This window comes from Falco biarmicus, chromosome 2, assembly GCF_023638135.1.
Source record: "Falco biarmicus isolate bFalBia1 chromosome 2, bFalBia1.pri, whole genome shotgun sequence".
Taxonomy (NCBI): domain Eukaryota; kingdom Metazoa; phylum Chordata; class Aves; order Falconiformes; family Falconidae; genus Falco; species Falco biarmicus.
In genome coordinates, this window is record NC_079289.1 from 84254109 (window position 1) to 84280839 (window position 26731).

General features: G+C 35.2%; 1 protein-coding gene across 1 annotated transcript in view; it reads left to right on the plus strand.

The window, feature by feature from the left end:
- The window catches only part of CFAP47 (cilia and flagella associated protein 47), a 343082-nt gene that overhangs the window by 35390 nt on the left and 280961 nt on the right, over positions 1-26731 (plus strand). Inside the window, exons 22-26 of the mRNA XM_056329101.1 lie at positions 6669-6837; positions 9953-10053; positions 11275-11434; positions 18465-18657; positions 20139-20348. Coding sequence (XP_056185076.1) covers positions 6669-6837; positions 9953-10053; positions 11275-11434; positions 18465-18657; positions 20139-20348 — 833 coding nt within the window. The remainder of the gene's footprint in view (positions 1-6668; positions 6838-9952; positions 10054-11274; positions 11435-18464; positions 18658-20138; positions 20349-26731) is intronic.

Here is a 26731-nt window from a genome sequence, read left to right on the forward strand (position 1 = left end):
ATTGCTGATTATAGTTGATTGATTGATTGTCAGCAGTGATCATTTTTGAATGAAGTTTTAAATTGTACTGTCCAAGAAGCTTAGAAGCATGGCTTTTCTGACCATGGCTCTTTCTGCAGTGTCTGTGGGAGCTTCCAAATACCAATGGTTTCACAGCGCCTGCTGTGAGTGTATTGGGCTAGAATGCATCATCTACGGCAGTAAAACTATAAATGTATGAACTGCATGTTTTGAAGCAGGAAAATTGTAATAAAGCAATACTGAAGTCAAAGTAATCTCTCTCTATTAAAGAGATGGGGAATTGCAAATACTGCATTTTGGTGGGATGCCTACTGGTTGCAGTTAAGTGTACCTGATTGAAAAAAGATACATAATAATTGGAAAACTACCTGTCCAGATAACAGTGAGGAGCACCTCAGTCATTCGGCTTTATGCCAGGGAAACAGACGGCACATGATCACTTTAAATACTAGTTCATCTTTGATCCTCAACTGTTGCTGTGTTTCCCCAGGCAGGATGATCCACCTGCTAGCAGCACTGTCATGCATGGTCTGGTAAGGAAAGCAGGTGAAGCAAGGTGCAGGAGTGTCCTGACTTTTTTTTTTTTTTATCTTAACCCTGCTGGAAAATAACAGTTTCCAGAATTCCAGCATGTTGGAAAAAAGACAAAATACACAGCTGTGTAATAATGACATCTACGAGGGCCTTTGATTGAGATAAATAGAGCAAGTCACACCTGTCAGAGCTTGTTGCTAAAGCTTTTTGTAGAGAAGTGACAAGCGGTTTTGGGTTTTTTTTTGGCATCTTTAATGACTATTTTTAATGGAAGAACAGAATTCATGCTGTAAGAAATGAATTCTTACATTACATTACTGAAATGGAAAATCTGCAGCTGTGGAATTACAGGGTATTGGTGCATCATCTGACCATATACAAGGGAAAGATTTAGTTTTATTTCACTGTTTTGAATGATAGCTTTGAACACTAGTTACATTATTCATTGTAGAAAGCTCCTTATATGTGATGTAAAGCTGGGGAATTTAGGCTGCATAAAAAATTTAAGTATGTTTTGAGGAAAAGCTCATGTTTAATCTGTGGGGAGTTTGAAAATGTGTATTGTATACAGTTGCAGGACATAAACCCTTTGTTTTGCAGCTAGGTTTAAATTTGAATCAAACTGATGTTTTTTTTTCTAACGCGCATTACATTTTCTGTGCTTGTATCTCTGATGAATACATATGTTAGTGCTACAAAGAAACTTTTAAATCAGCTTTTACACAAAGATTCAATGATTTTTAATGCTTCAAGATATTTAGTCTGTATGTTATTATATGATAAATATGAGTATTATCCTTTGAAGATGTTTAAATTAAAATAGTCGCAAATTAGCTTACTGATTTACTTGCAATTCCCTGTGAAGTTGTACTGTGAAAACAAGTACTGTAATTTTAGAGATGTCAGATATTCTTTGTGCAAAATAAATTATATGATCCCTGGATTTCACAGCAAAAATTTTACTCAACCTTGAGAATATATGCAGTGTTACAATAATAATTAACAAAATACATTTTACGAAGCATAAAATATTGTGTTGGGATACTTAGTAAAGACAGGAATGAAATAACTTCTTTGAAAGTGTTTTTTTGCAAATTTTTTATTTTTTTTCTAACTCTAATTAATTCCCCCTTAACCTGAACAACCATGCTTGAATTTGTTTAATTTTTATGCATGACTTCTATAAAAAATGCCATTTATAATTGTCATGAATAATCAGATAGTTTTTCCCCTTTTTTTTTCTTTCAGTATACTGAATATTTAGGCCTGAGGCAGGAAGCCATTCAGCTATGTTCACTTTCCAATGTTGGACTTAGAGCTACCATGCACTTTGTATCAAACCTGTTTCATAGATTCAAATGAGTTTCAGTAGCAGAGCTTTCTTGATCAGACAGATTTCTTAAAATCAATTCTAGCAAAAAAATTGTTCTAAAATGCCCTCTAAATAAAAGTTTTCAGAACTATTAGTTTTGTTTGTTGAATCCATAATCCAAAATTAGCTTTCTCGTATGTCTTACTACGCCAAGTCCCATAGAATGGTTTGGGTTGGAAGGAATTTTAAAGATCATCTAGTTTCAGCCCACCTGCCATGGGCAGGGACACCTTCCACCAGACCAGGTTGCTGACAGCCCCATCCAGCCTGGCCTTGATCACTGCCAGGATGGGGCATCCATAGCTTCTCTGGGCAGCCTGTGCCAGTGCCTCATCACTCTCACTGTAAAGAATTTCTTCCTAAATCTATCCTCTTCCAGTTTAAAACCATATCCTCTTGTCCTGTCACTACATGCCCTTGCACAAAGTCCCTCCCCGGCTTTCCTGTAGCCCCTTTAGGCTGCTGTGAGGTGTCCCCAGAGCCTTCATTTCTCCAGGCTGAACAACCCCACCTCTCTCAGCCTGTCTTTGTAGGAGAGGTGCTGCAGCCCTCTGAGCATCTTCCTGGCCCTCCTCTGGACTCGCTGCAACAGGTCCATGTCCTTTTGATGTTAGGAGCCCCACAGCTGAACGCAGTAGTCCAAGTGGGAGTCTCACAAGAGCAGAGCAGAGGGGGAGAATCCCTTTCCTCAACCTGCTGGCCACGCTTCTTTTGATGCAGCCCAGGATTTGGTTGTCTTTCTGGAGTGCAGGCGCACATTGTCAGGCCGTATTGAGCTTCTGATCCACCAACACCCCCAAGTCTTTCTGCAGGGGGTTGCTCTCAATTCATTCTCTGCCCAGCCGGTATTTGTGCTTGGGATTCCCTTGGCTCTGATGCAGGACCTTGCAACTTGGCCTTGTTGAACGTAATGAGGTTTGCTCAGGCCCACCTCTAAAGCCTGTCAGGGTCCATCTGGATGAGATCCCTTCCCTTCAGCATGTTTGCTGCACCACACAGCTTGGTGTTGTCAGCAAACTTGCTGAGGGTGCACCTAGTCGCAGTGTCACCAACAAAGATGTTGAACATCACTAGTCCCATAGATACCCCTGAGGAATGTCACTTGTCAGCAGTCTCCTCTTGGACATTGAGCCATTGACTGGAGCTCTGAGTGCGACCATCCAGCCAGTTCCTTATGTGCCGAGTGCTCCATCTGTCAAATCCATATGTCTCCAGTTTAGAGACAAGGACGTTGTGCAAGACAGTGTCAAATGCTTTGCACAAGTCCAAGTAGATGACATCAGTTGCTCTTCCCTCATCTGCCAACACTGTAACCCTTCCTCGAAGGCCACTGAATTTGTTCAGGCAAAACTTTTTTTGATAACTTATTTTGAAGTATTTTAATTGCTAAGACTAACACTTTGTAGATGATGCCGCCTTTCCAATTAAACTGCCTAATTCGTGTAAATCAGGACAGGAAAAATATTTCTTGGAATAATATAAGCAACCTTGTGTGTTTGTGAAAGAACTCTGTCTAGTCCACTTGCTTCCTGCCCCTCCCTGTATTCTGTGGTTTATGAAGTTAAATGCAGCATCAAAAAATACCTGAATAGACAGATACTGTGAAGTATTCATAGATTATTTAACAAGTAAGTCCAGTAATAGTATAAAGGGTTTATTCATTAATATTGTCATTATTTTTTTTCAAGTAGATAATCTGACAGGAGTGAATTTTCTGTTATGGTGTTTTAGAGATCAAAACTGAATCAGATTTTTTCTACTTAAAATATGTATAAAAAAAGAAATATAATGATTCTATGGGCAAATTAAAGTCCTAAAAAATGAAATTAAGTTTTAATTCTTTTTCAGTAATGTGTGTGTGTGTGTATGAATTATAATATGGTTTCTAGGTGTATAGAGTTTTAAGGAATTTTTCATTTGTAATACAGGTTAGTTGATGTGGCATTAATGAGAGAAATATATGTATGAAAGAAACAAAATGTCTATGATTTGTTCCTAATTATATAAATAACTTTGTATGAGTTATGTTGGGTCTGAATCCATATCACTGTTCTTTGAAGCAAGTGTAGGTTTTCAGTGAACTTCATGTCCTACATGTAGTGAACTGAGTGTCTTGCACATACTTGCTTGTGTTTACCAGTTCTTAGCAAATAAAACCCTGTTGTATAGTACGACTGAACCAAATTTTCCTGATAGTGGGATCCAAAACCAAATTTTGAGTATCTGCTTTGGGAGAGGGATAAAGGGATTCTACCTTTTTGTTGTCCAACCTAAACATACTAAACATAACAGCGTTGATGAAGAACAATTGCAGTGCCAGACTGTGCTCTTTGGCATAGGTGAAGATGTAATGGTATCTATTATAGGCTAAGATTTCTAATCTTACTAATCTCTAAAGTCGTAGTGTCATTATATTGTTATATGTGACATACATGCTGGGGATGGAGAGGATTTTTTAGGTCACTTTTTTTACTGCAGTTCTTGGCAATGGTGTTTTCAGGTATTAGAATTGTCCATGTAGGGAAGTGCCTGCTGGCTGTAGGGAGCTGCCAAGTCCGGGAGAAATCTCAGAACCTGTGATGTGCAGGCATTTTCTCTCTGTTCTCCTCACAGTGACCCATAATGCTTGCGAGATAAGTTGGTTATTTATGCAGCATTTTGCATATTACCCTTGTGATGATGTAGGCTGGGTATGCTATACCCAATATAGCAAACTTCTCACACAGCCAAAGGAGGGTGACAATCTGTAGTTTGTGTCTTTGTTGTGACTGTTGTATGAGATGCTTGACCTAGAGAGTCCTGTAAATTTCTCCTCCTCTCACCTCCCTCAATACTGGTTCACTTTACAGTTCGTTTGTACATGTGTATTTTAACAGCTATCTGGGTTACCAAATAACCATGTTTTCAGCTCTGTTCTATCAAACGTCTCATGTTTCTAGAGAAAGTTTTAAAAGATTTTTTTAAATGGATTTCACAGCCTTGAAATGCTTATTACTTTCGACTATAAGAAATGATAGTTGTTTCTCTAAAACTCAGACAAGCCACTGTTAGTGATGTGAAATCATGTATTTCACACATACTTTGAAGTGAAAGGTACTTCTCACACTATGAAGAAAAGATCCTTCACAGTCTAATTTTTAATTAAGTGGTTTTATGCCAGAAGAGCATATTTTGAATATGTAACTTGATGAAGTGTTTTATGTGGGTTGACTTGAGATACCAAAAATAGAAGAGTATGTAAATCAAATCAGGAGGTTTTTACTCAGTCTTTGTTTATTGACACACCTCTAGCTTTAGTTACTAAAAAATCTTGAATGGCATTCAGCATGCTAATTTTGAAAAGCCAATTCTATGTTATAAAATCTAATCATTATCAGATTTGAAGTATCAATATAAATCAAGGGACTGTGATGATCTCACTAGAAAATCTTCTCCTCATCCAATGCTTTCCTCTTGCTAAGTACAAGCACAAATAGACAATATGTTCCACAAAGCTCAGCATGCATCTCTCCCACCAGGAGTTCATAATTGTGTGTTACAAACCCTGCTGAAATCCAGACACTGTAAGTGCTGCGTACTTGCTTCTCATTATCTAAGCTCTGTGTTGATTGTGTTACCGATGGATATGTGCCTCATGTCCTAGCTTAGGACAAGTTTTATTATTTTTTTCCCTTCCCTGTAATTTATATAGTCCACTCCGTACCACATATGTGAAAGTAAAGCATGATGCACTATTTTATGCAGTTTTTGAAAGCTTTTAAATGATTCATAACTTCTTTATATAACTGGTTTTCCTGCAAATTTTAAGCAGCATGCAGATTTTATAGGCCAGAGTCCTTTCTGAAGATTTCAGTGGCCTTCAAGTTGAAAACAGAATTTGAAGAACTCTAACAGTGTTTCCAATGCAGAAGATTGTGGTTTTTTTTCTTTTCTTCTATTGCCTTTGTCAAGATTGTTCATACCTTTTTGTCTGGAGACATACTACTTTAGTGTGTTGATCCTTGGAAAGACAGAGCAAAAGGCAAAAAATGCCTCTTTGAAAGTGCGCTGTGAAATAAATTTGGCTTCTCAAGTACACAGTCTTGTGAACAAACAGGATTTTGTATAAAAAAATGTGACTGAAGAGATAAAACTAAGATCAAAACCACTGGAATTTTGACTCCTGGAATTCAGTGGTGTTCAATGGCAAAGGTTTTAAGAGTTGAGGTTTGGAGTGTTTTTGTTGGTAGTGTGTTGTTTCCCCCCTCCCCCTTTGAGGTTTCTCAGTTTCATTTAACTCATGCTCCACCTTGATTTCGGAGCCCATTTTATTTACAGTGGATATGCACAACTGACCTTTTTAGCATTTGAGAAAGGCTTTCTTAACTTACATAGCTTTATGTTTACCCTTTTTTGTGCTTATGCACTTGGACCACTGCTTCAATCTTTTTTCGCTTAGGAGAGTGTCTGGAGAGCAGCACACCACCGTGATTTGCCAGAAACCTTGTCTGTAGCTGTGCTGGTAACCCTGGTACTTTTGGGCATACAGGTTTTTCCTTGGTGGGGAAAAAAAAAATGTCTGGTCATTGCTTACTTAAAGGGTTGCTACTGGATGCTAACAAACTACCATCCTATTAATATTATCATCAGGTCCTAAATTAATTTCAGTAATTTTTCTGAAATAGTAATACCACTCAGATGGTTCAAGAAGTACCTCCGCTTTCTTTGGGAAAGTGATCACAATGCTATTTTTGTCCTTTAGGTGGCAGCATATGACTTCACTCTTCTGGTTAATACTCCCCGGGCTGACTTCCCATTGGCTCAGCCCAGCCCTGCATCTGCAACTTCTGCGGGATCTGCAAAGCACATTGTTCCTCCTCGGCCGCAGGTGGTGACTGTGGCTACTCCATTCTGTAGAGTTAGAGCGACTGGTAGGTAAACTAGGGACTTGATGGGTACTTGTATTTGCAGTGATGTTTTTGCTTGTATTCCAATTGCAGAGAATTGCTACTCTACCTGAAATGTGATTGATAATTTTATAATTTGTAAATTTCTTGGGAACTTGCACAATTTTCTAATTTTGATTTGTATTTTTAAATATATGGAGAGCTGAACTTTCTATGCATAATTATGACATATGGGAAAATATGTTTTTTATTTTTATATAGCTATTTGCCTTATCTAAAAATTAGTTTACCAGAACTCAACTCATTTTTGTTTCTACTCATTCATTAGTATTTCTAGACCTTATCATGCAGATCTCAGTATTTATAGCAGTTTATCTGGGGAGTGTAGCATAGTATGTCGTTCATACTATTTTTTAATTTATTTTTTTTAAGTCTTTCCCTGTCAAAACTAGGAGCTCTGGCTATATTTAAAACTCCTTTGAAATGTCTCATACTGGCTCTGATCCCATCTGAGAGAACTGGTGGTAATTTAGTTCATTTGCTTCTGCTCTTATGTGCAGAACTGCACTCTTCTGGTCCATCAGTGTTTGTTAAAAGCCAAAATTACAGTCTGTTTGTCTGCACCAAGAAATAGATATCTTAAATGATTCTTCTCTGCTTTCCTCAAAAATAATTTTTGGTTCTTTTTAGTCTCCTGTCTGATTCTTATAGTCACGTAGACCTACATATTGTGAATACTTGAATCCACTAGCTTTCCTCATCTCTGTTTTTAATATGCAGTCACTGTTTATTTGAGATGAGACTAAAGTACCGAGTATCTTCCTGGAATGATATTTATGTAATTTTTAAACATCTTGGGAGCACTGAAGGAGGCTTGGCCCGTTAAATGCATAATGTGGGTTAAAAGCAACTCCAATTTATTAGGTTTTATCTATTTTTAGGTGTGGGGTTTTTTCCTTTTTTATTTGTTCTGTAGGGCTTTAACTTAAGTCTTACTTCTGAGATCTTTTTAAATATCAAAGAAATCTGATAGGCCTTCTTTAGATCCAGTGATAGAAGCAAATTAATATTAAACATTTCAACATATATTTAGCTTAAGAACACGTAGAATAAAGGTAAATGTACTTACGTATATGTGATTATTAGAAAGCACATCTCTAAGTAAAAAAAAAATCATAAATCAAAATGACAAATTTCTAGTGCAGAAGTGATTTATGTGTCCTGAAAAAAAAAAGGAAAATGTTCATTTCCTTTTCCCTTTCTTTGTGGAATAATGAATTGATACCATCAGTAAGTCTCACTAATAAATGACAATCTTATCTAAATTTTATCACAAATTTGTACTTCTGCCACATAGAAATTCTTCAAAGTACCATTATAGGCCAAGAAAAAGTAATCATAGTGTTAAAAGTGAATATGTAATACTTTCAACTCTAAAAAAATAGTTGGAAAAATGAAGTGTGGCTTCTATTTAAATTTGAGTAATGGATTTACATTCTTATTAGGAATTTTGATGGACTGGAAGGAGAGAGAGAAGTCTAAATAAATGTTTTGACCACTCAGTGTTTCACATAATCATATAGATGCAGGCAACTAGCCAAACTATTTTTACTGTTGAAAAAGAACTTGATAATTAGATTATATTCTGACATCTTGAAAAATATGTCTGTTATTGATTCATAATTTCAGATTATCACTGAAAATTAAAGGTGGGTAAGATGCATCTTGCAAATTCTAAGTTTTGATTTTTCAGTTATGCATAATTCTCACTACTGTGTGCTTTATGGCATGTTTGTTTTCCACTCTTAATTTTTTTTTTCCCCTGTGACAGTTTTTGTGGTTGACTGAGGTTCAGAGTGCACAGGATGGTGCATTTTGGCGCTTAAATCAATATCTTGTATCCAATGTTTGTACTTGAGATTGTTCAGCCTGAGAAAAGAATCACAATAATCTCAGAGCAGTCATCCAGTCTTTTAACTTCAGTGTAGTCAATATATTTTCAATCCATCATGGATATTTTTTTGATTATTTTAAAAACAATGTTTGTGGACTGCTTCAGCACCTGAGAAGGAAAGGAGGTCTCTTACTTAAATATTTGTAAGACTTTTCCCTTGGAGACTGCTATTGGTATGTAAGAAAGCACTGAAAGAGAAAAAAACCCCAAGCAAAACAGAAAACTCATCTGGAAAAGACACAAGCCCTACCTCAGCTAGACACAAAAGAGGAGGACATATTATCAATATAATTACTTCATGTGAGCTGACTTTTTTTTTTTCCTAAATGATCATTCTCACAGTTTTTTTTTCATGGGGTAATTTCCGTTCTTTCCTAGTCTTTCAGTTGTGCTGTGTTTTCCTTGTACAGGCGGTTTCCATGAAGGTGAGGACTTAGTGAGTGACATAGTTGCATATTGTTGGAAATGTTCCAGAAGATTAGGTTCCTACTTTGAAACAATATTAGTTTATAGAGTTTATATGCCTGTGCTTAAGAGAAATATGGATAGTATTGTTGTTTCCATAATGTGCCGTATGATTGGGAAATCCTTTGGGCTTTTTAGGAGAAGAAGATAATTGATCAACACACTTCCTCACTGATTGTGAAATGAACTTGCAGATTTTAATAAAAAGATACTGTATGCTTGCTAGATTAATTTCCAGTGTTTAATCAAGAAGCAAAATGACACTGTGGGAAATATTTGTTTTTCTAAATCCTCACTTTAAACTTCATAATTTGTGATGGTGTCTTTGTTCCAGCTATATGAAATTAAGAGAAATGCTGTTTTTTATAAAATCTTATGTCTTCTGTGATGATTACCGTCACAAAAATAAATGCATTCATCTGCAATAAGAAGATCATGTGGCTTTCCATTTATAGCATCTTTATATGAAGCAGATTCTATAAGTCTGGTAGATACAAAATTTAAATAATTTTAATATGACTAAAGGGTCTGTTAAGGCAGAAAGTTAAATTACAGTAATTATGTGTATAGTATGGAACAACAGAAAGAAAACAGAACTTTAAAACAAAGGGAGAAACATTTCTGCTAAATGTTCAGAAACAATGATTTTATGAAGGGACTTTGAGGAAATAATTGTCAAAATAATGCCGTATTAACATATTAATTTGTTTTTTGCAACAGTACTTAAGTCACCATTGGAGTTCTCCTCAATGGAACTTAAATTTGTACAACATTCAAGTGAAATACAGTTCAATATTGCTGAAGAAAGTCTGAATTCTCAGGTACATAATCACAAGTATTACAGTTATTCTTGGCTGTAGCGTTTAATTACTCATAAATGACTGTGAAAAGAATACACATTGGCAACTCAAAATTCAGTCCTGTTTCAAATATATGATTTAAATATTTAAAAGGTTTTCGCTGTCATTTTGTTCATTTTTTTGATTTTGTTTGTCTTCTGATCACTAGAAATTTTTCCAGAATTCAACTGAGCTTGTCCTGACTTTGATATGTGAGGAGGTGTGGGCACCATGAGAAACTGACCATGAACTGTATAAGAAGATAGCTTCCAAAGATCTTTTGTCTCTGCCTATACTAGTAAAGTAGGCAGTGGCAGTACAGGAATGCAATTGATGTGCTATGGTGGTCCATACCATTAAAATTGCTGTCCCAGTATATTGTATGGTACTGAGCTGTGCCAACTGGCACTCTCTCCAAAAAATTCCTGGTCATGATTTAGGGCTTAATGGGAAAGAGGCATGAAATAGGATATTTGGCCACAGCCATTCTGTTTTGGAACATAGAGAATTTGGCTGTATGAATGCAAAACATGCCATAACATAATTTATTGTTTCTAATTCCCAAAGGCTTTCTTTGGAAGTTATAAAAAGTTATTTTTGGCAATGATGGAAACACTTGACTCCTTTTCAACTGTTTTCAGAAAAAAAGGATAAGAAAATCAAGGCATTTCCCCAGCTATGGATGTGTTAGGAGCTCAAAGTGTAACTCTGAGATAAAGGGATGGACTTCTTTTAATTTCCACTCTCTTACTGAAGTGAAAAGTGGGTTTTTAAAACCTATTCTGAACTTTTTCCTTTTTTAACATATCCACCTGTAAGTCTAGATATCATGACCCATGTGTTTAGTGCTTGCTGTGCTTCATTTATATCAGGAAAAACTCCTCATTTCGGATTGGTGAAGTACTCCCACTGTGAGGCTTTGATGTATTTACTTCGCATAAATCAGGTTTTTCCATTCTGTAAAGAAACTATTGCTCTTTGAGAATTGGTGAGTGGCTGGAAAGCAACTAGCCTATGCTGATAGGTGTACTCATTTCACCTTACAGATATAATAAACTGGTTCTTCATTGCTTTCTAGTGCTTTCTTGCTTTCACTCTGATCCGATTGTAAAAAGACTTAGGATAGAGCAATATGAAAAGTATCATGGTGTTTGCTGCTTTCCCTCTTTCATTATGTCCTTCTTTCTCTGCAAATATTTACAGAAGCTTGACCTGAAGAATATCTCAAGGCAACAATTGATGTGGAAATTGAACTGCGATGATACAGGCAAAAATACAGAAGATAGCATTTTTAAATTTAGTCTGTGGACTGGATTTCTTGATCCAGGACAAAAAATCAGTATTGCTGTATTCTTCTGCCCACGTAAGTAATTTTCTGAATTCTTCTACAGATGGTTTGGACAATATACCATTTTCACAGATTTGTTTAAATGACTTTTTATGATGAATCATAACTAGCACTTGTTTTGATTCCAGTTAATGTGACTAAATAACAAACTAAAATGCCAAAAGAAAGGCTTGTTGTGGTACTGAGAAAATTAGACAGCTGCAGACCTAACACAAAGAATGGAATAACTTGATAGCATTATTTGAAAAGTCTGGTTTGCACATATAAAGCATCAAAATGTGGAATAGCTGAATCGTTTTCAGTTTTGCTCCTTCATGTGCATTTAGGTTGACTCACTTAGATACAAAGACTTTCTAAAAGTACTTGGACTGTGTGTGAACTTTTTTTCTAAACAGGCATAATTTAGATAAGAATGGAAATTTTGTGCCTCAATGAGTTACAAAGTCACTTAGCTATGGTATTTTCTAAGCAGTCTGCTCAGGCAACCAGACCCTAAGTAAAAAAAAAATAAAAAATAGATTTCTAGGAAAACTTGGGAGCATGCAGAAAGACAGTAATCAACCACATACACCAGAAAAGGAATGGCAGAATGTAAGTATTAGGATTCTACTTTATTCCCAGTCGGGTGTTTAGGGTAGAGAATAATGTAACACAACGTTTGAGTGGATAAAGCCTGCTAGCATGCACAGCCAATGCCTACTGAACTCAGTCATTTTAAAAGTTTTAAGTGGCTTACTTTTGGAGCCCCAGCATTCTCAAGGGGAAGAAAAGTTGTTTTGTCAGCTGGATCTGATCCTAAGTCAGCAAGTGAGCATCCCTGTCTTAAAGATATGATGCTCCTATTCTTTATGATAGGATTGAAATCTATAACCTCAATTAAGCACTAGGAAAAATTTAATATAAATAAAAAAATAGATATGAGTCTTGCCATGATTCTGTATGATAAATTGAGAAGACTGTATTAAGTGTTGCTGTGCAAACATGTTGTGAATATGCAAGAGCAATATTTAATTGCACATGTTGCTTGGTGTTGCTTGCTGTACTTCAAAACATTTTTCCATTATGCTTTATGCCTTGTCAGGAGCTTTTGTCTTCAACTTATGTTTGAAGAAAAATCTCATCAACGTGTGATTTTGCTTCCTGAAATGGAAATGTAATTAATATATAATGATTTTTGCAGAATTATTTAGAAGATTGTTTTACGTTCTTTTAATTTTTGTTTTAATTAGCAAATTCTAACTTTTCTGAAGTAGTATTTCTTTGTTCATATAATACCTGGAATGTTTCTGACTCAATCAGTATCTGTAGTTGTAGGTTTTATACTTCTGAGCTGTCCATGAGTCATCCTTTTAGAAATACGTATTTAAATTACTCTACTGAATTATTACAAATTAAACTGCTAGAAGAAAGTTACATGCCATTTACTATTGGAAGGCTGAGCAAAAATATTTAGAGCATGTTTCTGGCTTTGATGCATCGCTTTTTCTTCTCCTCAACATTCCTCCAAAATAAATTGCAAAACCCCTGGTTGTTGGCTCTGAACCACACGTTGATGAAACAGGCATAAAATTGTGTTCAATAAAGATTTTTTTTTTTTTACTGGGTAGGTTCTATTTTGTACTTCATGTAACCCTGGGTTTAGAACCAGATGATGTGATCTCATTTTAATCTCATCTGTGCAGGTCCTAGATCAGTTTTTAGTGATAACATATAGGTTATCAAAATGAAGTAAACAGGGATAAAAACAATTTGTTAAAGAATTTGTTTTGGGAGAAATATGAAATAAAAATTGAAGGATACTAGGTGAATAGATTGAAAATATTGTCCCAGGGTGTGAGAAAATGTTAGAATACAAAAATCAGAAGTTGTTAAACAGTGGGAGCAGGGTGACATGAAGATTGGACAGAACACAGAGATATATTGTAGGAAATAAATCTGAAGTTAACTCTTTTCAGAGTTTCAGTTTTACAAAGTTTTAGAAATATGGACTTGGAATCTCAGTTTACTTATGAAGGATGTAAGGGTCTGCTCAAAGCACACCTGGAGAGCGTGTTTAGACAGAAGAAAGGCTGTGGGTAAACCTCTGAATTTTGAGAAACTGCTGAGATACAATTCAGAGGTAAAATAGATTAAAGATGTCGAGGAACAGAAACATATTATGACCCTGAGTCTTTGGAGTAAGAATGTAGAGGAAGGACGAATGGAAATACAGAACTCTGGAAAGTAAAAAACAAACATTCATAACCTTCTGTTGTTCCTTGAGATGCAATTAAAAAATACACATGTAGTTTACTATAACTCTATTTCTTTTAAACATTTTTTTCTCCTTTCATAAATTTCTACTTTGTTTCAATAGAGTATCATATTTTTTTTCAGCAGTGTTTCAGATGATAAAGCCTACAAAATATGTGTTGTAACTTTGAGAAGGTATTCTAATAGGTACTTTTGCAGAGTGTGCCTGTGATTAGAATAATTGTGGATCGTACTAAAATAATCATCTGAGAAGAACACATACAAACATTTTGTCTGCTTTGAATTTGAGAAACAAATTATTCTAATAGGAGATAAAATAGATACATTTTGCATTGATTAGGTTACTGTATATAGCTTGGAAAAGTAAATTGCTCAGGGAAATACTAGAATTGGAAGATAAAAAGAATAAACCTGTATTTCCAGATATCTGTATATTTGTACTGCCGGGACAAGCACAGGGTCTCATTTTCTCCTTCTTCTAAGTTCAAATCTGGCACTTTAAACAGAGGAAATTTAAAAAAACATTTTCTAATACTATTTTGTGCAGCAAAAAGGAGAGTGATCATGTGACAATGAACAGATGAAATGTTCATCCATATGATGGTTGTTCTATTTAAGTGTCTGCATCATGAGACTGTATTAAAATTGCTTGCACGTTGTAAAGACTGTGAAGCAGACAGCAGCATGTGAATAAAAAAAGTATTTTGAATTACTGAATAAATTGTAAATACAGATGTGTATATACATAAATGTGACTGACAAATAGTTGCCATTTGAAGTTATTTGTATTTTTTCTGTGTTCCCACATATTTACTTACAGAAAGTCGTAAGTAACTTTAAAAATCAATTGCCCTTAATTCGTTCTTCTAAGTATTTTCCTATGATTTAAAGCATACTTGTGCTATATCTTCCCTGAATATATTTACTCTTTCTTGTAAGACAATGTTAGATACACCAAAACCCACACAGGAGACCTAGTTAATGAATATGGTGTGCTAACCCCCTTCATAGGATTGTACTGCAAATTTGCAGTATGTGGGAGTGAACAAACCTTAAAAAGAACTGTGTATATGCATGTTTGCTTAAATATGCTGCAACATTTATAACAATGAGAGCGCAAAATGCTATAGGAATGCAAGAGTTTATATAATGCATGGCAGTATGATGCTACCTGTTAAAAAAAGTATACTAAATTTTATAGAGACTCTGGAGAACTGAGGTTATATTAATATAAACCTCTTCTGCAGTACTATAGTATAATACATTAAAATATATGAACTTTTTCACTATATCTTATTGTGATATGAAAATACTTATCTGCAACATAGTAAGTTACAATAAATATGTGCTCTGGGATCCCATGTAGAAAAATCCTCGCAAACAGACCTGTGAGTTATGAGTTCAGTGCCCCTGGAAGATGTGATGATTATCTTATGGGCACAGGTGACCATCATGACCTCCATCTCTAGGGTTTTTCTTCTGCAACAGCAAGGTATTTAATAACTGTGCCCTTTAACAGTTTCTGTGGAGAAATGATTAGTTTACTTCTGATTTTTTTTTCTTCATTTTTTGTAAGGCTTACCTTTAAGTTTTAGCTACATCTGACTTTTCTGCTTTGAAATCTGTGTTTCAGTGTATGCAGATTCTTCACTGGCACCCATTTATGCCTAAGATGTGTATATACAGTAAGGCATGAATTACCAGGAAGTCCAGAGCAACTAAAATAAAAAAGTTTATTTGGGAGACAAGTGTAGTAACTGAATAAAAATCTAATACAAACTTAAGAGGGTGAGAAGAGCAGATGGTGATTTTACTTTCTTCCCACATGCTCTCAAAAGATCAAACCCCATGCAATCATACAGTTAAGATTGGGGTGGGGGGAGGGGGGTTGGGGTGGTGCAGGGGAGATAAAAAAAATAATTTGTGCTGCTATAGAGAAACAAGGAATATGGACATCCTTAAACAGGTGGCCATTTAAACTATCTTTTGCTTCTAGTTTAACTTAAAACTGAGACAGGTAGAGTGGAAGTTTTGGGGACTTGAAATACTTCTCCAGAAGCATGTGAGCAGTGTTGGGAGAACTTGCATATATATATAACTGACTTTCAGCAGAAATGTAATCTGTATACGTTTTTATTAACAAGGAATCTGCATAAAGTATAGACCCGAGATAGTATGCTAGGGAGTTAGACACTCTGAACTGGATGGGATTTCTAATGCGTATTAGCCTGAAAATGAAGTAGCTAATGAAGATATGCACATATGTACTTTGGGAAGTTGTGATCCCTTATTGAGGGTTTTTTTCTAAGGTAAGGCAATGAAAGCTTATTTTCCCTAATAAATATATCTAGAAATGACAAAGAGGAAATTTCTCATATAATTCTACAGATTTTGTTAGCCCTTGGCAAATTTAGATTGGCACACTTGTAAATACCATCAAATCTCCCTAAGGAAAATTTTCACATCTGCTGGACCACTTGTTGTTTGCCCCTATAGAAATTAATGGTGGTATATCAGGATGGTAACAGCAGCACAGGCTCTGACAGTAGTCACGAAAGGTGTGATTAATAGAATAAATTCATTACTTCAACTATTAGTTCAGGACATGATTCTCATTAATTTCAAAGTAATTTATCCAATATGAAATATCCTGAAAATGTTGATCCTAGGCATTACAGACTAATAACCAAAACTTAATGAATTCATTCACCTTTTATGTCTTTGTGTCTGTTTAAAATGAGGACAGTATCACAACATCCTGGTGTTTCTGACATAGGCAATAAATTATTTGCTTACATATTATGCAGAATTTCAATGTTAGTAAATATGTGGAGCCACACAGAGAATGATCAGCAATGCAGTATAAACGCTGTTCTGCATTGTGAGTGAGTCAGGGATTCAATGGCAAATGGATGTGATCATGTAGTTAATGAATTTCTTAGAACTGTTATATTCAGTATCAATGAAAAGTTTGTATGAGGAAGGCTTAACACTATTCTTTCCTAACTTGAAGGTTTAACTATGGTTAATACAAATATTTTTAAATGTGAGTTAGTCAAAATTATACGTTCTTTGGTCCTGACATACGCTAGTCTGATTTTCTTCCTTCATGAGGTTCCATCCCTATGGCATTTATTGGTTATGGCCTTTCACTTTCCTTTACCATATGTCATACATATGTATCAAGATAGGATACCAGAAGTATGATTTAGTTAGAGCACAGCTGTAGGACAGTAGACTTTCTAGCTCTTATATGGGAGTAACTTGTATAGAACATTTTTCTTACAAGCATGCCAAAAATAATGTTTGGCTCTTCATATGTTTCCATGACCTTTTCTGATGCTCTCTCACCTTTCCCTCATAAAAGGGCTAAGTGCCAGCAAGAGGTGTGTTCTTGCTGTATCAAAACCTAGAAGTATAAGCTTCTTAGCCTTCTCAGCAGTGTTGTCTCCCAAAGTTGATTTCCATTTAACAGGCAATTAGCCAGATGTTGCAGTCACTGCAGCAAGTTCCTATTTCCTTTGGTTTTCACTTTGCTAGTTTCATGTTTTCTGGTCTGAAGTGAAAGGATCCGCAGGCCAGATTTTGATGCGCTAACAGGCTTCTGTGAAGCTCCTCTATTATCATCTCCATAAAGAAATTGGCTCTTCTGAGGAGAGAATGAAACAAAATATTTGTAAGACACTAGGTTTTCTTCTTTGTGTATGTAAGCAATAGCAGCTCTTTCTCAGGCTGTGAAAATAATTATCTGAACTTGCCACATGTATTTTGTTTATAGTGACACATATGTGCTCATACAGACACATGAAATACAAAATTATTTGTTTTCCTATCTCTTAAATATTAGGTAAGGATGTTTCCATATTACTAATCTGGTGACAGAAGGGAATCAAAGGGAAAGGTGTTTTTCTTGAAAATGAAAAGATTAAACTTTTTGATTTATGTTACAACCCATCATGCAGATTTGTTTTTACATACAAGAGGTGTTCATTAGTTTGCCCTCAAAATGGCTTATTTTGCTAGCTCTTTAGCAGGTCAGAATGGCTGAAAAATTGGTAAATGGCACTGCATGGTTTGGAAAACCATTCTGATAGTCTAACAGTTGTGGAAAGAAGCACCTTGCTCCCTGTGTCAGTGAAAGAAAATGTGCTTTTCCATCCTAGAGAAAACTGACTTGCAGCAGTTAGCAAGGTTGAATGAGAAGGGGCAGAAAGAAATGGGAGATGCTTTCCGTGGAGGGTAGAACCTGTCCTGCTGGCTTGGGTGAGCCTGGCTTGGCAACGGTGTTGGTTTTAGAGTCATCTCTTAAAATGTACTGATCGCCATCTTAAAAGGCACCAAGTTTTTCTTGTCTTGGCAGTAAGTGGTTCTGATATTTATTCCTTTATAAAATTAGCGTTCTCCATTCTCTGTGTTAATCAGTGTAATTTACAATATGACTGCAATTCTTAAAATTCTGGGAAGTGTTACACTGATGTGATATATAAAGGAATATTAATACAATAAATGAAGAATTCAGACTTCAAAAAGTTTCTGAAAAATTAGAAAAAATGGATTTCTGGTTTGTTACAGGCAAGTGTTCTAAGCCCTCTCAATAAAGTTCTTCTGATACATTTACTGTATGTTAATCTGAATTTTTAAGAAGTCATCAGTATTGCTTTCTTACTCAAATTTAATACAAGCCAAACCCTCTTACTATAACTCTATTACACATATTTATGACAATATAATTCAGTGTTTGTTTTGTTTTGTTTTTTTTGTTTTGTTTTCTTTTTTAAACTTTTTTTAACAGCTTGTCCTGGGACATACACATCTGTAATGTCAGTGTGTCTAAATGATAATCCATCGCATTACAAAATAACATTGTCTGGCACTATGAAGTCACCAAAAATAAATTTTGATCCCCCATTTTTAATGCTGATGCCAGTTCCTCTGGATGTGAAAACTGAAACAGCCATCAATATAATTCCACAAAATTATCTAAGGTAAAAATCTCAAAATAAATTCATCACAGGAACCCTGAATAATTATTGGTTTAGTTCTTTTCATTAAAAAGTGAATTAATTTTTGTTTGTGAAGTTTAGTATTCATTTTCTGCTTATCAAAGGGTTTCATATTTAAGAGAAAATTAATATAATTAATATTGCTATACATTCAACAAGCATATGTTCTGTCCTCGAAACATTCCTGCTTCATGAAGTGACCATCTTCTGATACATTCATTCTGTCCAATGCTTTTTAAATTACTTTAAATAGCACAAAAATTAAGGAGAGTCCTACCAGGATTTTTTGTTAACTTTATTCAGATACTAAGATCATAGACTTTATCTGATGAAAATGCAAAAATAAATATAAGACTTTCTCTTTTATTTTCTCTTCTCCACAGGTTATAAAACACTGTTTTGAATTCTAGCTGCTGTTTGGACAGTTGGTGGGCTTTGTGGGTTTTGGTTTTGGGTTTTTTTCCTTTCTTTCTTTTTTTTTTTTTTAAATAATGCTTTTTTCTTCCTAAGCAAAATTTTAGTACCGAAGAGGACAACAGAAATGTTTTGATCCTGGCCTTTAAAATAAAAAATAATCCATGTATTTTTCATTTTTATGTAGATCACCCATTTTATCCTGTTATTTGAATTTATAAGAGAGCCTCTTTGTAATCTTCATGTTGTGTATCATAACCCAGTACCACACTTATTCCAGTTTGGTTTAAATATTAATATTTTAATCTTTCCAAGCACTCTTGTTTATATATCTGTGAAATATACTTTTCTGGTCCCTGAGGTACAAGTTTTCAGTTTGTAATTAGTAAAGAGCATAATATTAGATTTTTATGCTTATGTACGTATCATTTCAATACCAGAACAACTAATTTGCTGTAAATTAATGAAATTACCTTCAAATTATTATTGTCTTATCTCATTTGAGTTGTAGTAATTTATCAAGTGATTTGCCTGTTGTCAGTAAATCAGTGGTTGGAACTGAAAGGGTTCCATGTGGGCCTGGTCTGACTGCCATTCTTTCAGAACTGGCACCTAAAATTATATAAATGGGGAAAGCATCTTCTGTATCTTCATGAATTTCCCCTTAATATTTCTGTTTTAAAACTTGCTTTAACTTGTTGAATGATAATGTAGTTTAATCAAAATTAATGAAAGCTTTAATTTTTGGAAACCTAAAGTAAGGAAATAATGTTTATGCCCTTAGTAGCACTGTTAATAGAGATTGTTTTTCATTTGGATGTTGAACTATTTGGGGTCAGTATAAAATGTTCAGATACACGTACAGAAAACAAACTAGTATCTAAATGCTAAAGGAATTTTAATACTTTACTTTCACTTGATTTATGCTTTAAAACGGAGGTTGTTATTTTGTATTTAACTGTGAAAAGCAGTTTTGTAAATTTGTGAATCTGTGAATTAACTTTACTGTCATCCTACGAGCACAAACACTATTTTTATTTTTAACGCAGGCAATCACAAATTCAAGTTGAACTTCCAGAGCTTGAACTTGATGATGGTGACAGGATTTACCCTTTTTCTGTACAGTTCCCAGAAGGGCAAGATATTGTTCTTTCATCAGATGGCACAAATAAGGAACTAATTTGTCATATCAGCTTCAGATCATCTAGACCAGTGTCGTTTTTAGGGGATATGTTCTTCATCGATGAAGAAGAAAACAGGTAATGTGTGCAATTCAAATTTGTTTGGGGGGGCAGGGTCCAAACTGACAAAGTTGTATATAAGACACAGAACTCATAATGGTTGGCTGAAGGCATATAAGAATCGTGCTGAAAAAATTGAAAGTGAAGCATAGAAATGTATTTATTTTTTTCAACTGAATTACAGTTCAAAACCACAAAATTTATCTTTGGTCTCTAAGGTAAGATTTATCTAAGTGGCTTTCTTAAGGTCTTGTATCTCATTCATATCTACTAGTAATTCTTAAGTCTACTTCAGTCTTCTCTGATTGTGTTGGAAAGGCATGGTTGTCATTCAGCAAATCCCAAAGTTTTCTATTACAAAATACTTAGCTTTTTGAAAATACCCTATTAACATTTTACAGTCCATTCCATGCTGGCTATCAAGGTGGTCTGATTTTGGGTTGAGCCAAACTCCATGAAATTCTGTTCTTTGAATTGCTCTTTGAATGAGCCTTTCTCCTGTGTTTCATTTTTTTTAAGACAACAAAATGTTTGTGACTGGTTTAGAGTCCCTATTCTGGCATCTGGAAGAGCTGTTGGTTCTTCCCACCTATTTGCATGTCTTTACACAGTTGCAGTGGAGTTATCTTACAAAGGATTGCTCCATTTTCCGTCCTCTCAAAAGCTTCAAGTGTTCCTCTGTTACCCAAGAATTCAAGAAGAGACATTTTGAAGTAACTTACAGATACTGTCTCTAAGTAAGAAATTCTGGTTATTTTAAAGAGTATCTGTACAACGTAGAACTGTGAAAGAGTACTTGTTTTTTGCCTTTTTTAAAAAAAATTTAGAACTGTATAAATAATAAATCACACTAATAAACTACATGTGGTTTATTCATTCCTTGAGTCTCTGAGCTTCAGAGTAAAGGTAGGGGGACTTCTCAAGGGGGAATTACACCGCAAGTCAGAATTTAATTTTGCTAGGAAGCAGCAAAATACATGTCCCAGTCTTGTGGGATGTGGTTTCGTTTGGTTTTCTTTTCTTCTGTGTGTGTGTGGTTTTGTTTGTTTACTTTGTTTTTTTGTGTTGGTTTTGGATTGGTTTTTTTGGCTACTGAGAGAGCAAGCTGTATTCCTGCAAAGTTCTGAGACAGGAATTGGGAAAATATGATTAATATATTAATGCCTTTTTTTAAATTTTTTTTTTAATTTAGGAGGAGCAGAGCAGTATCTTTGAGGTGCTCTATAGGGAAACAGTTGGTTCCTGAATAAAAAGGGGGCTGACTTCTGATCTCAGTGAAGGTGTTCTTTGGGGAATAAGATAAAAAGGGGTCGTTTAAAAAGCCAGGTGATACAATACTGCATGGATGGATGTTGCTCATCTATATCAGTGCAATTTATTGTTTACAGATTCTAAAATACATATATATATATACACATACACACACGTATGTGTGTTTGGTGTTGTGGGTTTTTTTGGTTGTTGTTGTTGGGGTTTTTTTGTGTGTAATGCTAGTAATTAATAAAAGTATGCTAGGGATAAGTTTCAGCTTTAGACCATACTTCCGAAACTGTACAGGATACTGTCTTTTCTCATACATGATATATGAGATGCAGGATTGGACAGTAATAAAAACTGTTGGTGTCTTCTTCCTCCCTCCATGCTGGACTCTTCAGTGTGTTCTGCTCTGCCTTAGGGGGACTTTCTGGACAGCAGCATCAGCAGAAGCAGGCAGTACCAGAGAGAAGGGATAAGGGACAGATGTGCTTTACATTGTATTTTATTTATATACTTTTATTTATATACTTCCTCAAATGCAGGCTCAGATCACTACATCAGAAAGCATTTGAAGTTTTCAAAAGTACTGAAATTATTTGGGAATATAAGCATCTGAAAACTACTTAGGAATTTATGTAGTCTAATTCTTGTTAGACAGGAATTCCTTTAGGACAGAACACTGAGAATTTGACAGCAATTTATATGCAGTGTTCATACCAAAATCAATATCTTTAAAACACTGTTTAGTGATGAAGACATGCAAATCTGAAATTCATATACCTTGTTTTGATTTTAAAGTAGTAGACTTTTTTTTGAGTAACTTTATTGGTGAAAAGAAATGCAGAAGGTCTCCTCTGCCCCTAGTAAATCAAATCTGTTACTAAATGTTCTGTGCAAAAATAACCATTTTCAGCATTTGTCCTTTTTGTTCATCTCTTGCCTTGGTGGGATGAATGGGTGTATGCTTGAGGGGTAAATATAGGTACTGCTGAGATTAATTAATTCCTGCAGTTACTATTTTCAGTAAAGCAACTATTTTGAGTGTTGAATATCTCCACCGTACAGCATAGAATGGCCTTTTTCCTAAGCATAAACCTAAATTTTATATTATTTTGATGCAAGGATTATGGACCTTTTAGTTATTACTGCTCACATTGGATTGGTATTTTATGTTTTTCTGTGTAGATTGTCAGCCAAAAAGCTATTCCTACTCATTTTATTTAATCCTAAGATTTAATAATTGTGTGGAATATGATTTGTAAATGTGTGCTAAAGCTTGCAGTAATTATGAGGAAAGGGTAATTTAAGCTTATGATGAGGTCTGAAATATAGCTGCTGAGCAGGCACAATATTTAGTTTTAATAACTGGTTTTATATGATGTACTAGCAGCTTCTCAAACCTTCTTATAGAGAAATAATCCTTTCTGCTGTGTAATAAACTTTTTTCAATATTTGCCAGTAAAAGTAAAGAAAGGATACCATTCTCAATTTAAAGGCAAGCTCAATATATTTTTGAAAAAAAGATAGCAAATAAAAGTAATCAAATTAAACTTAAAAGGCATCCCTGCTCACGAAGATTAAAAAAATCATGCCCAGGAATGTCAAATAATCTTAAAATTGCTGCTGTATTTTACAACATAGTAGATAGGCATTTTTTTAAAGGACAGAACTAATAACATTGCTCTGCCAATGCACACATGATTTCCTGTCAGGCAGTTGCATGGGTGTGTGGGCTGTAGGAGCATACGATACAGAACCTGAACACAACTAGATGAAGGAGCATATCACCCAGAACAAAGGTATTCTGTGCATGCAATTAGTCAGTGTAGTAATATCATTCATATTGGCTTTTGGAAGAAATTATTTTTATCATAACCAGAAAGAATTCTTTCCTTCAATTGGAAAAGTCTAAGTGTGTGCCTGAATCTTAATCCTGAGCATGTTGTTACTCTAATAAAGTCTATGACAATTTATCCAGACTTGGGTTTCATTACTACTGTTAATATTACTATGTGCTTTGATACTCCACTCTATAGTAATCTGTAGCTGCAATTTCCTGTTCTCTGCTTGTCTACCCTGATTTTTCCCAGCACCTGCGTCCCCTGACATGGGAGACTTAGGCAATGCGTTCAGACTTCAAAACTGATGCAACTAATTACCTAAGCATCCGAGCAGTTAGTTTTAAACTGTCTGTCTAATGAATTTAAACTGCTTTGTTAATTTGAGTCTTTTAGGAAGATAAGAATTCAGGGCCTTCTAGATCTTTAATAATATAACTTTTTACACCACCTATGAAGGCTAACTGGCCTTGAATAGATTCTTGGTTTGTTTAATAGGCCATGAAATCTCACATTATCAGTTGCTGAAGATGTATTAATTTGTCAGGTGTGCTTTCTTTATATTTTCATTTTCAGAGTAATAATATGTATTTTAAAATTATTTGAACTAAAATTTTGAACTTCAACTCATATTCTGTGTTTAGGATGGAATTAAAATAAGTGAGTTAAAAAGTTATTTTCTTATGTTGATAAAATACCATGTCTATTTAACTAATTAGAAAAAGAGCTTTCACTTCAAAGTAAAACTAATTCTAGGCATGTTTCAAAGCATGAGTAGTGATGACAGAAATACTCTTGTTTTCTATTTTTTTACTTAGGCTCTGCGGGTTTTGGATTTCTAAATTCAGGTCAAACTTCAGTAGGATTAATTTGCATAGTCCATATTAAGTCCATCAAAATAATAATTTTTTTTTTTTTCTGTGACCCAGAATTAGAGTGATCATTGGGTAGAGGATAGATGAATTTGGCTACTTTACAGAATGCATTTGAAAGACAACTGGCAATCATGTTTTATAGCAGAACTATGCTATATGTAGCTGTAAAAGAAAACTGAAGAGATATATGATTGCCATTTATGCAAGTAAATTACTGTGTACACAGATTCCATTAAATGGATTATAAGAAAGTGCATTAATATTTATTTAATGACTGCCTTAATTGAGAATTTTCAGTTAATTTCTAATGTTATTTTTAATCTATCCTTCCTTTTCATTCCTTTGACTCCAAAGCAGAATAAATTAAATTTCTTCGGATAGGGCTGATAGGAAAACAGAAGTAAAAGATAACATAAAATCCAAGAATTAATAAATGGGAAGAAATATTTAGCTATGGTACTTATATCCTTCGACTTGAAAGAAATTTCTTCCTTCAACAGGAAAGAAGGTTTTCTGCCATCCTGATTGAAATTACTTTCACCTTATTCTTTCTAAAAAATTATTAGTAGAAAAACAGCTACATATTGTGCTACACAATCAAAGAAAATGGTGGTATGGGGAGCAAAATATCCCCAAACCTCCACACATGTGGTGGGTAGGTAAACTGCTGTGATCACTGATGACACAAACGTGCTGAGGTCCTTGCCTCCCATGTTCTACAGTTCTCCATTTTCTTTCTCTCTCCGACTGGGAAGCTGGGGAAATTAATGCAATTTCTGATGTTCTCGTTTGTGGTTGGAACTTCAGGAAGAGAGGCTGCTGGGGATCTTAGCCTGTAATAACAACATGATGCCACTGAGATACAATCACTAAAAAGTACCCAGTTATGAATCAGTTCCAGTTGTTTTGATAATCCGTGAGATCTCAGTGTATCACGGAGGAAAACAATATGTTCCCTTTTGCTGTTGGGAAACATGCCTAAACCATGCAGCTCTTTAAGAGTAACTGCTGGCAAATGTCAAAATGTCAAATGCATGTATTCTGCTGGCATGCCTTAGAGCAAGGGTCCTCAAACTTTTTAACCAGGGGGCCAGCGCGTGGATGAAGTGGCAGGCAGTCATCTGCGGCTGCTTGGCTCCCTGCCCCAACCCCCGGCGGGGGGGGGGGGGGGGGGGGCGTGGGACTGGGGGTTCTGTAAATACCAGGGGATGGATTGAGGACCCTGGGGGGGGGGCATATCCGGCCCGCGGGCCTTAGTTTGAGGACCCCTGCCTTAGAGAATAAGAGCAGTCAATTTCTTTCAATATAATTTAAATTTGGAGAAATCAGGGAGCTGTAGAAAACACTGGAGTTCTTGGTATTTGCATGCTTCTTTGCTACATTCATCTGACCTAATAATATAATGGCATTTTACTTCCGATAGTTGGAGGTGCTTTTGAAAATCAGGATGGTCCAAACCCATTATTCACTCCTGTCCTTTTCTGTGCTTGTGACTTTCTACCATTTTGATGGTCCCTGCCAGCTGAAGGGTCTGTTACTCAGAAATTAAGATCTGACATCATTGCTGCTACTAGAAAAGAGTGGCTGCTTTCCCAGCTGTAAGTCATCTATATCGTGTGAAACCATGTGTCTGTTACTATTCATTATTGTATTTCAATTGCTGTGGAAGCTTGAGCTTCTACTACAAAGGATAAGAGGCTTTGGGAACTCATTTATGAATAGATGTGGCAGAGCTTGCACGGGTCATCTTTTGCTCTCCCAGTTCTTTCATCTCTGGATCTGTTCAAGGATTTTTTTGGGGAGGGAGGAGGGCAGGTCTTTATTTACTTTTAAATAACAACTTCTTATTCACTGCATCTAGGTTATTCCTTGTTCTTAAAGATCTGCCAAATGCCTCACTCTCATATCAAGTCTCATTTTGGCACTGATAATTTCTGCAAGCAGTTTGATATTTTTTTTTTGTTTGTTTCCAGAAGTAGCACTGCAAGCTTCCCTTAAATATTTAAGTTTACCTAAGCAATGTTGCTGCAGATATTGGTCAGTTAGATCCTAATGACTTTGGATTGTTTCTTTTTAGAAATTGGTAGTGATATTATGTATCTGTTAATGAATAGTGTTGAAGAAGGGTTACTGAATTATGCCTGTATTTCTAGAGCATTTGGGGTGTACTGACACAAAACAAATTATTTGTTTCTACTTAGAAAATGTCTGAAACACTATAAAGCAAAAAAAAGATAAACATATTTTGGCTCAGTTTTTTGTCTTTCCACAAACATTAAAATAAAAAAAAAAATAATCAGAGTTAATTTAAGAGAAGGGAATGAATTGATCTGTATAGTGTTGGCTAATATTTTTTTGTCATCACAGCTGGAGTTTTAGTTTCTGGTGATCTGCAGGTTTCAAATTATGGTAAACAATATCTTTAATGTCC